This window comes from Carassius auratus, chromosome 20 (assembly GCF_003368295.1).
Source record: "Carassius auratus strain Wakin chromosome 20, ASM336829v1, whole genome shotgun sequence".
NCBI lineage: Eukaryota > Metazoa > Chordata > Actinopteri > Cypriniformes > Cyprinidae > Carassius > Carassius auratus.
This window is the reverse complement of record NC_039262.1, coordinates 26,062,954-26,076,275: the sequence shown is the minus strand read 5'-3', so window position 1 is coordinate 26,076,275 and position 13,322 is coordinate 26,062,954. Positions and strand designations below refer to the sequence as shown.

At 38.7% G+C, this 13,322-nt stretch overlaps 1 protein-coding gene across 2 annotated transcripts in view; it reads left to right on the top strand.

Annotated features, from left to right (window-relative positions):
- The first annotated feature begins 358 nt into the window (after positions 1-358).
- Positions 359-13,322, top strand: part of LOC113037662 (sorting nexin-14) — a 29,013-nt gene continuing 16,049 nt past the window's right edge. For both annotated transcript variants that reach the window (XM_026194968.1, XM_026194966.1), the window contains exons 1-13: positions 359-495; positions 744-864; positions 8,487-8,563; positions 9,098-9,176; positions 9,250-9,293; positions 9,389-9,476; positions 9,559-9,643; positions 9,828-9,984; positions 10,667-10,742; positions 10,978-11,022; positions 11,105-11,185; positions 11,379-11,493; positions 13,160-13,315. In XM_026194968.1, coding sequence (XP_026050753.1) covers positions 359-495; positions 744-864; positions 8,487-8,563; positions 9,098-9,176; positions 9,250-9,293; positions 9,389-9,476; positions 9,559-9,643; positions 9,828-9,984; positions 10,667-10,742; positions 10,978-11,022; positions 11,105-11,185; positions 11,379-11,493; positions 13,160-13,315 — 1,261 coding nt within the window. The remainder of the gene's footprint in view (positions 496-743; positions 865-8,486; positions 8,564-9,097; positions 9,177-9,249; positions 9,294-9,388; positions 9,477-9,558; positions 9,644-9,827; positions 9,985-10,666; positions 10,743-10,977; positions 11,023-11,104; positions 11,186-11,378; positions 11,494-13,159; positions 13,316-13,322) is intronic.

The following is a 13,322-nucleotide window of genomic DNA, read 5'->3' as shown; positions in this document are numbered from 1 at the left end:
ACTGTTTACACAGATGCAGGTTATCATCATCCACTACTGTTAGAAAAAAATATAATACTTAACGACAGGAACAAAGAGTTAACGTGGCAGGTACTTGAGAATCATATAAATACCATGAGGATATGATAACATTAGTTCTTTTTTACGAGATGTGTGTGTAAATTGGTATTGTACTATGTTATTACTCTGTTCAGTAAATGGTACCATGGTAATATTATAAATTATGTACCATGTAAATACATGAATATGGTAATTTAGTGCCATGATGTACACACAATACCTGCACAGTACATGTCTGTTGTACCCAAACATGATTTATAGTGTGATACTTTCGGTTTGATTCTCTGTTTTAGATATAATGTCAGACACGTACTCAATTCTGGGGTTTGTGAGGAGAGGTCTGCGGTTTGATGTTTTTAAGGATGTTGCTCGTCAATATCCAGTTATTTTCTGTATCTTCACCTTTATGATCACCTCCACCGTCATCCTCAACCAGTGAGTATCTTAACACACATATTTAATCGAGACATATTCTGCAGCATTACATTTTATTTTCCTGTCAATCAAGGTTTTTGGACCAAAACTTTTGTACTGGAATAGTTTGTCATGATCATTTTCCACCTTCTCTCTGACTCTTTCAGTTGAACAGACTGATTAGTCTCCCTTTAAGAGCTGTATATGTAAATGACCCCGTTATGATTGGTGATTAACAAATCTCTACCCCTTTCCACTTTTTTCCCCAGATATCTCCATATTCTCATGATATTCTGGTCATTTCTGGCTGGAGTGATCACATTCTACTGCTCCCTCAGCCCTGAATATCTGCTGCCGAATATTCTCACCTCAATCAAGACCAAGAGGAAAGTAAGTATTAGTGAAAAAACAGTTAGGTCTAACTTTAAAACCGCTGTTGTGGCCATAAGGAATTGAGAAATGTCTAGTCAGAATCCAGGAGTCAAACATGAGTCTGTTTTAGAGGAAAGTTTGGTTCCACCAATTGATATTAATACATTTAATACTAGTCATTTTGCTTATACGTGTTCCTGGTGTTTGCTTATTATACTGCGTTTTTAAGGGGCTTGTTTTGCTCTTTTTGTAATAACTGGCAACTAGGGCTGGGATAAACGATTATTTTTTAAACGATTAATCTAGCGATTATTTTTCCGATGCATCGATTCATCTAACGATTAATTTTTTCAGACCGATTCGATATATGTTTATTGCTCTTAAAATTACAAAATAAAAGACTGACTAAGAATGCATTACTTTGCACTTGTATAGAGATAGCATTCAATAAAACCTTGAAGCCTCGAAAACACATAGCTTACTGAAACAAGCTTACTAAACACATAGTGCCTAGTTTACTGAAAAAAAGTTCTTCTTTCAGATTAAAATAACAACTTAATGTCTAGCATTCAATAAAAAAGGTCACCCAAAATAAAAAAAATAAAAATCTCAGAATGCTCCACGTGAAACTTTGGCGTTCCGCCCTTTTTCTATTGTGTCTTATGATTTTGGTTAATATGCACGAGGGAGAGAGAGAGAGAGAGAGAGCAAGAAGCGCTCGTGTTGTTTGAAGACTGAGTTTACGTGCGCAGCCGGGGCACTCTCTCGTACGCGCCCTGTCAGGCGCAGCAGTCATTCTATTCTACATCACTTACCGATTAAATAAGGCTTTGACAGCCGCCAAAAAAAAGATCAATGCAGTAAAACCCTGGATTGGTTATATAACGTTGGACAGAATGTTGATCCGGCTATCGCGTATATTCAGCGCACATAAGGTAAACGTTTTGCAAACGTTTTATAGAGAAATAAAAATAGGTCGACGAAACGATTCGCATGTTTTGCGTTGATGTATTTTTTGCGTCGACATCATCGATGAACTCGACGCGTTGTCCCAGCCCTACAGGCAACCCTTCACCTGGAGCTTTAATTAAGGGATCATATGATGTTGCTAAAAAGAGCATTATGTTTTGTATTTGGTGCAATGTGTTTATGTGGGTTATTTTCCATATACTGTACATTATTGTTTCTCCTCTATGCCCCACCTTCTGAAACGCATAGATTTTTACAAAGCTCGTCGGTCTGAAAAGCGAGGTGTGCTCTGATTGGCCAGTTGTCAAGTGCGTTGTCAAGTGTGTTGTGATTGGCCGACTAACTCAAGTGTTTGACGGAAATATTATGAACCTTAGTTACTATACTGTGATGCCAAGTCCATTATTTGTCAGAACACTGCAACGAGACAAAACCAATTTCTCAGTGAAACACAGCGTCTCCACAACAGGACGGCAGTGGCATCCGTGAGAATAAAGGTTACGCCTTCTTTCTTTGTGTGAATATTTGCACGGTGTTATGAAATCTTCCCACATCTCGATGTAGATGTGTTCGAATGAGCCATGGGGGCCGTGGTTTAAAAGAATATCTCTGTGGATTTGAGCCATAAATGTACAGTTTTTACATTAGATCCATGTCTGCGAGAAGTTGAGAGTTCCATCGAGATAATGTCCAACAAATACACACTCCAGGTTCATCTGTCCATTGTGTGAGGAGGATCCCAGCAGTTGTGAGAGCAGCTAACAGTAAACATCTTTGCTTGATGGACAAGGTGAGGTCCCAAAAGACATTCATGAAAAAACGGTGCGGAGTCAAACATTTCTCAGTATCCAACAAACAAGATGTGAGAGCCGAGTCCAAAAAGGTGAAAGAGAGGGGCACTCCCCAAAAAATGCTAAAACGTGCCTAAGGATCCTTGCGAACAGAGACTGCACTTAGATGACTGATTCATATAAAAACCTTTCACTGGAGTCAAGTAAACTCTATGCTGCAATTTCCATTGCATCATTTGGTGGTGAGGGTTTTTAGAAGACCTTTTAAACATTCCCCATACTTGATCCAAAAATAAAACATGCACCTCCTCGTTAAAGTCCTTAGCCCACACAGTTGTAATAGACCGTGTCCACACTCAGTGGGTATTTCTGATCTCTCAACTGTGGAGTGCCTGTAAAGTGTGCCTTGTTTTCTTGAGATGGGATGATTCATGAATATTTGACCTCACTGTAAGATACGCTCTCAGAGCCAGCTGCTAGGGAGTAATGTAGGGGTCAGCCCCACAACTACAAGAGCAGAATGATCTGGAACCTTCTTTGGCACAGGTCACTTTGCTTAATCTTTGCTTCTTTCTTTCATTGCTTGATGTTTAATCTGGTTCTTTTTCTTCTTACATTCTATCCTTTTTCCCAGAAAGACTAGCTCTCATCTATAACAGGCTGATGTGATGAGGTCCTCTGAAAAGCAGGGGTCACCCCAAGTGTCTGTGCAGCTGAGTAAGCTGACCCGCTTGTCTCTTGCATAGGGTCCAATAATGAAGTCACCATCGACACTAGTGCTTTTTTCAGATCAGGGCTCAGGCCTTATAGCCATATCTCAACAAATGTTCCCTTGTTACCCTGCCGCTTCAGCAAGTCCTAAGGGTCAGTGCCTCTCGTTACCATACCAGAGCACATAATGCATGCTGACATAAGTCTCATGATGTAGTCCGCCCTCTCGTTTTTGGCCTTGTGATTTACAAATGTTACCTTGGACCAATCAGTTTTATTTTTGATACAGTCTTTCTGCAACTGTGAGATATCTTCCCACACATCGCATCGTTCTCCACTCCAAATTCCCAAATTTAATTTCCCCCTTTGTGGTCAAGCTTCCCATGGCCCAATCTCCTATTTCCCTGTGTTATGCTCTTCGGATTCTATTTTCCCATGGTCACCCATTTTCCTAGCTCACATATTAAGTGTGGTTTGGTTTGGTGGTTTGAAGTTGCAATGAGTCTGAGCTTCCTCTCCACTATTGTTAGTACTGCTTTTAACCATACTAGGGAACGTTTTAGTGCCTTCCTTTACTCCCGGCCTTCTGGCCTCCAGATGTTCTCAGGCAGGAATGAATCTTCCTGATCAGTGTCAGAGTCTGTGTCTGAGTCGGTCTTAGACCTCCACCAATCTGAGGTGACCGAGATCTGGTTACAGAGAGGAAGCTGGGGGAGCATATGCAACAGCAGCTGAACTAACTGAGCTCACTCACTGATTATTGTTCAATGGAAGTCTGCAGCTCACTTTCAGATGTTCACTGTTGGCTCCGCAGAACTTGCATCTTGTTACGGCACTAAGTCAATATTAAAGCAGAGAAATAAAACACAATTAGCTCCCTGCAGAGATTTCCACAACTTTTGAGTAATAGCTTTAACAGCGGCAGAAACAATGTGAAAACTACAACATCTTGAGAAGGGAGAAAGGAATTTGTTTGTATGAAGTCATCAGTGTTCTTTTATGCACGCCACACGAATCACTCACAGATTGGACAGTAATTATGGTAATTGTCTGAGCCAAGAGGCAATTGGAAAAAAGAGAGCGGGAGAAGTGCACATAATAGCAGGAGAAAACCCTAAACGCGCCATCTAGACACAAACACAAACACAAACACTACCGAAATATATGTTCTTGGTCGTAACAATCCCTAATGTGTGCCAGTCTTCCATTACTTTGTCTGTATGCCTTCAGCGCTTCCAACTACAGTAATTATAAAAGTACACCTATGCCTTTTGTCAACCAACAAAAGGCAGAATATATGTATTTAATGAAGAGTTTGGTTCCGAAGTGCAATAAATCCATTTGGATTAGTTTGAGTAAAAATGGGTTTTCTTTACCAAGAAAGTGGCAAGATGAAAACCACTATTTTCTGTTTCAAACTTTCACGTAGCATATTTAGGTTATAATACCATTAAAAATGTAAATTATATAAAAAATTATATAAAAAAAAATGCAATAAATCCATGATAATTTTTTTTTTCTCAAAATGCAATGAATCCACTGAATCAATATGAAAGTTATTTTTCATATTGATACTGATTAAAGTACACAACATAGTAAGTTGATCCACATGACAGCCTCTGAACTTGGTCAAAACGAATCTTATATAGGCTACAGGCATTGGTAATTGGTAATCTTGTTAATGATATAAATTATTTACAGCTATAAAATAAAATGTCATCATGAACAAGAACATGAACAACATCACATTAGACCACAGAAATCCCAAAATGACATTTCCCTTACATTCAATTTCTAAAAGTGCATTCATCTTTGCCATGTAACATTAATTTAGTTGAATAGTGCTATATGCTGTATTGACAAAAACATAAATGGCATTAATATAAACACTAACACCGACAAGCTACGCTATATTATGTTCAAAATAATTCATCTAATGAATGCAATATAGCGTATCTTGTCAATGATCGGCTCTGTGCATCTGAATAATTTCCATCTGAAAGCACGTGATGGAGATTTACCCTAACTATTAATCACAGAACTGGCTTTACTGACGAGTTGCCCATGACAATTACATGTGATTTATCGAGCAGCCCTTATTTGGTGGTGATAAAGTACAAAGTAGATGAGGAAAACTAGGATGCCGGATGTATTCAAAGCGCTGCCATTAACTGTCTGGAGTGTGTGGAATGGTGCGCTGTGATTGGTTGGGCGGATATATCGGATATATTCTGCAATAAAGGGAAATTGGCGTTTGTCATGGTTTGGAGAAAACAAGACCTAATAACTCTGCAAATATCGCATTTTGTGCAAAATGAACTTTAAAATAAAATGTACTTTTCATTAACGACAAGATAAAACTATGTTTTTAGTAGAAACCAAGCTCTTAATGTGTATGTGTGTGTTAGGGCTGTCAGTATAACGCTTTAACATAATTAATTAGTTATGAAAAATGATCCAATTAAAATATTTTAACGAAGTTAGCGCACTGGCCCCGCCCCCAGACTTGTCTATACGTCATCTTACATTTCATACAGTGTCTATTAAGAAATATGATGCAAGACAGCTCCATAAATGCAATTATACCCCCAAATTCAAGATATTGGGCATAAATGCTCCTGTATGAGTATGCTGTTTGTCAACTGTTTGAAAACTGCAGCGCATAGGTATTTTTATTTATTCAACTATAGCATTATGTCTTAATGCAATATCGTTTTGTGGCGAGTCGGCTGCCTCCCCCCCCTGAATTATGATAGTCACCCCGTCCCTTAATCGTGATCCCTTCCCCAGGCCCTCGACAGGAGTGGGTGCTGAAATACCCAGGGCTGGCCTAAACTCTGCCTGCCCTTCACAAACCCATTAGCATGATGAGGACACCAGATCCCCTTTTTATTTTGGACAATTTCCCATTTGGACACTTTTATTCCACATTTTGGTTATTTTTCTGTGAATAAAAGCCTCTGCTAGGCCTGACACCATCAAAAGAAAAGAAAAGTAAAATAACGCAACACAAGCTGCAGAAGTCAGATGACTGATCTCGGGTCGAAAGGAGAGATGGCTGACACACCATGCTGGAGGATTTGCTGCTCAACAGATCCTGAGCTTTATTGACAAATATCTGACCTCTCTTTACACAAAGTGCACTTGATCACGAAATCCAAAAGGGATTATATTCTCCACATATTGATAGGAGCCCCCTGATACACAAAAATGAAATGCAATATTAGAATGTTTGTGCGAGTGAGTGGGACTGGAACCTGTCCTCGCATGGCTCGAATACAAAAACACACGCTATAAGTTACTGTAGGAAACGAAAGATTAAATTATTAGATTTAAAATTTTAATCGACTGACGGCACTAATATATACAGTACAGACCAAAAGTTTTCTTTATTTTCATGACTATGAAAATTGTAGAGTCACACTGAAGGCATCAAAACTATGAATTAACACATGTGGAATTATATTTGGAATTATATACATAACAAAAAAGTGTGAAACAACTGAAAATATGTCATATTGTAGGTTCTTCAAAGTAGCCACCTTTTGCTTTGATTACTGCTTTGCACACTCTTGGCATTCTCTTGATGAGCTTCAAGAGGTAGTCACCTGAAATGGTCTTCAACAGTCTTGAAGGAGTTCCCCGAGAGATGCTTAGCACTTGTTGGCACTTTTGCCTTCTGTCTGCGGTCCAGCTCACCCCTAAACCATCTGGATTGGGTTCAGGTCCGGTGACTGTGGAGGCCAGGTCATCTGGCGCAGCACCCCATCACTCTCCTTCTTGCTCAAATAGCTCTTGATGCCTTCAGTGTGACTCTACAATTTTCATAGTCATGAAAATAAAGAAAACTCTTTGAATGAGAAGGTGTCTCCAAACTTTTGGTCTGTACTGTATATAGGGGATATGTAGGTTATTTGAGTATATAGTGAATATGTTCAAGAAACCCGTTTTGAGATGATTTGAGCTTCGTGACATGGCACGTTATCCTACAGTAAGTACAATGATGGGTACACTGTGGTCATAAAAGGATTGACATGGTCAGCAGCAGTTCTCAGGTTGGCTGTGGCTTCCAAACAATGCTCAGTTGGTACTAAGGGCCCAAAATGTGCCATGAAAATATATCCCATAGCACCACCACCAGCATGATCCATTAATACAAGGTAGGAAACATTCATGCTTTCATGCCATTTACGCCGAAATCTGACCCTACCATCTGAACATCGCTGTAGAAATGGAGACTCATCAGACTGGCAGCCTTTTTCCTATCTTCTATATTTGGTGAGCCTGTGAGAACTGTAGTCCCAGTTTCCTGTTCTCAGCTGGCAGCAGTGGCACCTGCCGTGGTCTTCTGATGCTGTAGACCATCTGCTTCAGGGTTTGACATGTTGTACATTCAGAGGATCTCTTCTGCATACCTTGGTTGTAACAAGTTGTCATTTGAGTTACCATAGCCTTAGGAACATCTGTCCATTCTTGTCTGACCTCTGGGTCTCGGACCAATTTCTGTGAACTCTAGAGATGGGTTTACAGATAAATGGGAAACATGATACTGGTGTCCCCTCTGCTTTGGTGCCATTGTCAAAATCTTCCTTGTGTTTTGTTAATTTTCAGTATCTTATGTAAATTAATGTTTATTTGTCATTTCAACAATATTGTTTGAAACTTTGGTTTGCATTATGAATATACTGTATAATCAGCAGTATATAGAATACCTTGCCTCTAGATGTTAGCGAAAAACCTTATGTATAAAGTAAGTCACCTTTATTTATGTAACGCATTATACAGTACCGATTGTTTCAAAGTGGCGTTATAGTAATTAAATAACAATCAATGATGCAAACTTCTTTAAATATGATATTAATTCAAATTCTGCTGTAAAGCAGCTCTAAAAAGTTAAGAGTGCTATTATTTAGCTCCAGTCTGTTTGGTGTTAATTCAGTTCAGTTCTTAACATTTATGAAAGATTCAGATTGATTCAGCTACAGTAAAAGGCGTCTTAACCGAAGACTGTAGTGTTATCATCCAGCTCAATTAATTTACGTTTTGTTGTCATCCAATAGTGTCGGTACTGTTGAATTGATATTACTGAATATTTATTGTATTTTTAACCCTATTGAAACTGTTTTATTGTATTGATGATTGATACACTGTATATCTGTGTATCCTCAGCCACAGAAACAGCAGGAATTGTTCCCGCTGGGTCACAGTTGTGCAGTATGTGGGAAAAACCAGTGCAAACGCCACAGGTATGATCGCCTTGGGCAAATGTCATCCCAAAACCATAAGAAAGAAATAAGAAATTATATCTAGAATAGAGTGCTGTAATGATGTAATTTTGCTGACCAAAACATGGGAATGTGTTCGCATTTGAGCACTTCCAGTAATATCTTTGAGTTTTTAAATGGCTATTTTGGTTAAATGCCATTTAAACAAACTCGAGATATTTTTTGCATTTTATTTTACAACAACAGTACACCCTTAATATCCACTTGAATTTCTTTTTAAAGGTTCGTTATTCCTTTTTTGATGATTTAAGTGCATCTCCCAATGGTAGTATCTCTTAGCATCTCTATGTTTGACTGAGAACATGATATAGGGTTTTAAAGATGCTCTTTCAGTTTTGCTTAACTTAAAATGCGAAGAAAAATGATGTCTTGTAAAAGACAAACCAAAACAAATCATTCTGTAGTATTCTGCAATTGATAATTAAAGCACAATATCACTTGTTTTGCATTTGGAAATGTTTTTCCTTCAATAATGAGGATGCTTTTATTCCATAGACCTACCCTTCTGCTGGAGAACTATCAGCCATGGCTGGACTTAAAAGTGCCGTCCAAAGTGGATGCCAGTATTTCAGAGGTAGACTCAGTCCTGAGTAAAATGATACATAAGTAAATTAATAAATCAAACTAATAAATCTACTTCTCTTCAGGTTTTGGAGTTAGTTCTAGAGAACTTTGTTTACCCATGGTACAGGTATGGCTGCTTTACATGCAAAAGTTTCTTTTATCACAGTTTTAGCTCAAATAATAATAAGGAATTTTCATTTTTCTTTTGTGTTTTGCAATCAGAGATATTACAGATGACGAGGCGTGTGTGGATGAGCTGAGACAAACCATCCGTTTCTTTGCTGCAGTTCTGGCTCACCGAGCACAAAGAGTGCGTACATCTCTGCACAATCGGTTTCTTTCAGTTCAGCGCTGATATCACAGGTGGCATACTGACTGAAACTCTCTTGTAGGTGGATGTTCCCTTTGTTGTGATGGACAAAATGATGAAGGCAGCTATGAAGCACATCGAGATCATGGCAAAAGCACAGCAGAAAGGTGCGTCCTGGGACGAATTCATTCAGTGTCAGAGGAGCTTAGGTCTAGAATTACACAAAATAATCAAACTATCAGAAAGAAAGTTCCTTTCCCAGAGTCACCTATAGAGCTTTTCTGTTGTACTTTTCTTTTAAGATGGCACCGTCAGTTTTGTTAACGATCATTCTGTTTAACCTGTGAACAGTGAAGAATACAGAGGGTCTCCAGCAGGCAGCACTAGCTGAATACGGCGCTGATCTGCACGTGGCCCTGCGGAGCCGCAAAGATGAGCTGCTGTACCTGAGGAAGCTCACAGAGCTGCTGTTTCCTCACGTCATGCCCCCTAAAGCTACAGACTGCAGGTACAGCTCACACACACACACACACACACACACACTGGACACTCAGTATGGTTTTTTAAATGTTTTTTAAGAAGTCTCTTTCTTAAATGCAGTCACAAAGGCTGCATTTATTTGAACAAAATACAGCAAAAACTATAATTTATTATGAAATAATTAATACAATATACAATAATGGTTTCTATTTGAGTATATTTTAAAATGTAGTTTATCTCTATGATCAGAGTTGAGTTTTCAGCAACATTACTTCAGTCTTCAGTGTCACATGATCGTGGAGAAATAATTCTAATATGCTGACGATTTCATTTTAATACTCCCTTTTAAAAACAGTTGTGCTGCTTCATATGCTTGTAGAAATCTTTATGTTTTTCAGAATTCTTTAATATATGGACAGTTCTAAAGAATAGCATTTATTTGTTTGAAGCTGATTTTATTTTTTGTTGCAATATAAGTCCTTGATGTCATTCAGTTAATTTAATGCATCATTTCTCCCAAAAAATAAAAAAGTATTTTTTCAAATTAGCCTTAAGCTTTGAACAGTAAGAGATCCACGTTAAACATCTTTAATGATGTATGCATGCATGCGTTTACCCATGATATATGACTGTTTCCTAATCTGTATGTGTGAGTTTCTCTGTGAAAGGCGTGATGAGGATCAGATGATGTTTCTGTGGTCTGTTCTCAGGTCTTTGGCTCTGCTGATTCGAGAGGTCATGACAGGTTCAGTTTTTCTGCCAATAATGGACTTCGTGGCTGATCCTGTGAGTGTGACAGCTTACCATAAATGAGGACATGAAACTGTAGAGATGTTCTCTTAGTCCTTATTAGTACATTAAAGTGATTACAGTTGTCCATGTATATGCATGTATATCCCCCCAATAATTTGCAATAGCTGCATCTGATACAGCATATATATATGTAAATATGCTAATTGTTGTATTACTGTGAGGGAATCTTGTAGTTGCTATTCATATTCATGAATATCTTTTATTCCAGGACACAGTGAATCACATGGTGCTCATTATCATTGATGATACTCCAGTGAGTGATTGAACCAAATTAACTGTAGTCTGGTCAGTCAGCTCTTCCTGCCATTTAAACATGTTTTTATTTTTTATTTTAGCCTGAGCCAGTGACTGACCCTCCATCTGCGCTGGTGCCCTTCCTGGAGAAGTTTGCAGACCCACGCAACAAGAAGTCCTCGGTATGTACTTTGATCGACTTAATATAATGCTTTCAGGATTTATCAAAGCATCTAAAGAAAAGAGTTGAAGTGAGAAGGTCGATCAGTTTCAAAGTTTACTTGCGATATCATTTGAGGTTTTTGAGTTCTCGTGTCTAGTAAATGTCTCAAACAAAACCTTACAGGTTGTTTCTGTTGTCTGTTCTTCTGTCAGGTGTTGAAGTTGGATTTGAAGGAGATCAGAGAGCAGCAGGATCTGTTGTTTCGTTTCATGAGTTTCCTGAAGGAGGAAGGAGCGGTGCACGTCCTGCAGTTCTGCCTGACTGTGGGTGAGGACATGCAGCTCACTGCACACAATGCATGATGGGCTCATTAGTAAATATGTGGGTTTCTGTCACCAAGATATTTACACGTATATGCATTAAATAGCATTTGTATGCTAATATGCAAATTACAAACAAGGATCAGAGAATGAATTTAATCTTCAAACAAGGAGCACACTTTCAGATCTTCACCTTCTGTGGCGTTTCTTATCTGTTGTCTCTGATTTTGGTCCATGTCATACCCAGCTCAGAAACTCAGAGAATCTCTTAAATCTATTCAAATCGCACCAGTTATATTCAACGTGTGAGTGTGAGAGTGTCAGAAGACTGACAGAAGACATTAGTAAAACATCAATACTCAAAAAGCAGTTCCCTCACTTGATGCTATTTAATGCATTACATTTGCTTATTCTGAGATCAACCCATTCAAGATCCACAAGTTGGGACCCACAAGATTTTGTGTTTGTTTGGGTCTCTTTGCACATTGACCCAGTAAAGTATTTGTGAGGTCAAGCTCTGATGTTGGAGGAGAAGGCTTGACTCAGTCTCCATCCAGTTCATCTCAAAGGTGTTGGATGGGATGGAGGTCAGGGCTCTATGTGTCAAGTTCTTCCACACCAAACTCATCCAGCTATGTCTTATGGACCTTGTTTTTATTCTTGCTGGAATAAACCAGGGCCTTCCCAATCGAATTGCCCAAAATGTCTTGATGTGCTAAAGCATTAAGTGTTTCCTTCACTGGAAATAAGCGGCTATTACACTATTATCCTTCCTCCAACACACTTTACACTGTCTGCACAAATGCAGTCAGGCAGGTAATGTTCTCCTGGCATCTGCCAAACCCAGAGTCACCAACCAGGCTGCCAAAAACAGAGAAGTGTCACTCGTCGCTCCACAGAACAGGTTTCCACTGCTCCAGAGTCCAGTGAAGGTGTCCGAGGAGTTGCTGCCGCCGTCAGTTTGGTGTGTCAGGGCCTTTAGAAATGAGTTTCAAGATGATTAAAGGGCAGTTAGGTTATAAGAAGCTCCTTGTGGACCAATGGGAAGTCCTCTTCTTTCTTTTTTCTCTTTTTTTTTTGCAGACGAATCCCTTAGCTGTAAAATAGTTATTTCTAGCACAAATGTGTGGTGTTTTTGTGTGGTGAAATTTAGCTAACTAACAATATTGTGTCAAAAATGTAACAAAATTTACTTCAATATCACGTTAATATCAATATTCGCATTTGCAGTCATGCAGATATTGGGGAAAACATCACTACTGCTTCTGTCACATTGTTAAACCATACCATGTGATATAAATACAAAACTCCACACAGGGACATTTTCTTCCTCATATCTTACGTTTTAGGGACATTTCAATAGACTCCTTCATGCAGTCAGTCGTCATCCTGCATCATGTTCACCAGAAACTGCAAACCGTTTTAATGACGAATGGGACAGGGTGTGTTATTTCCTTCAAAATTAATTGCACCAAATTAACATGTTAAATTGATATCTCTAAGGTATACACACATATAATGTAAATATATATATTTATTTATATATATTATTCAGTAGGTCAAGTATGGTATATCGTGTATTGTGAAGAATCATTGCATGATGTGAATGTATGCACTGCTTAAAGTTAAAATGTTGACTAAGGATAAGTTAATCGTTGTGTTTTTGTGTGTAGAGGAGTTTAATGACCGGATCCTGTGTCCTGAACTGAGTGACACGGAGATGCATCGTTTGCATGAAGAGGTGAAGAAGATGTATGAGACGTACTGTCTGGAGGAGAGCATCGACAAGATCAGCTTTGACCCCTTCATCATAGAGGAAATCCACAACAGTCAGTC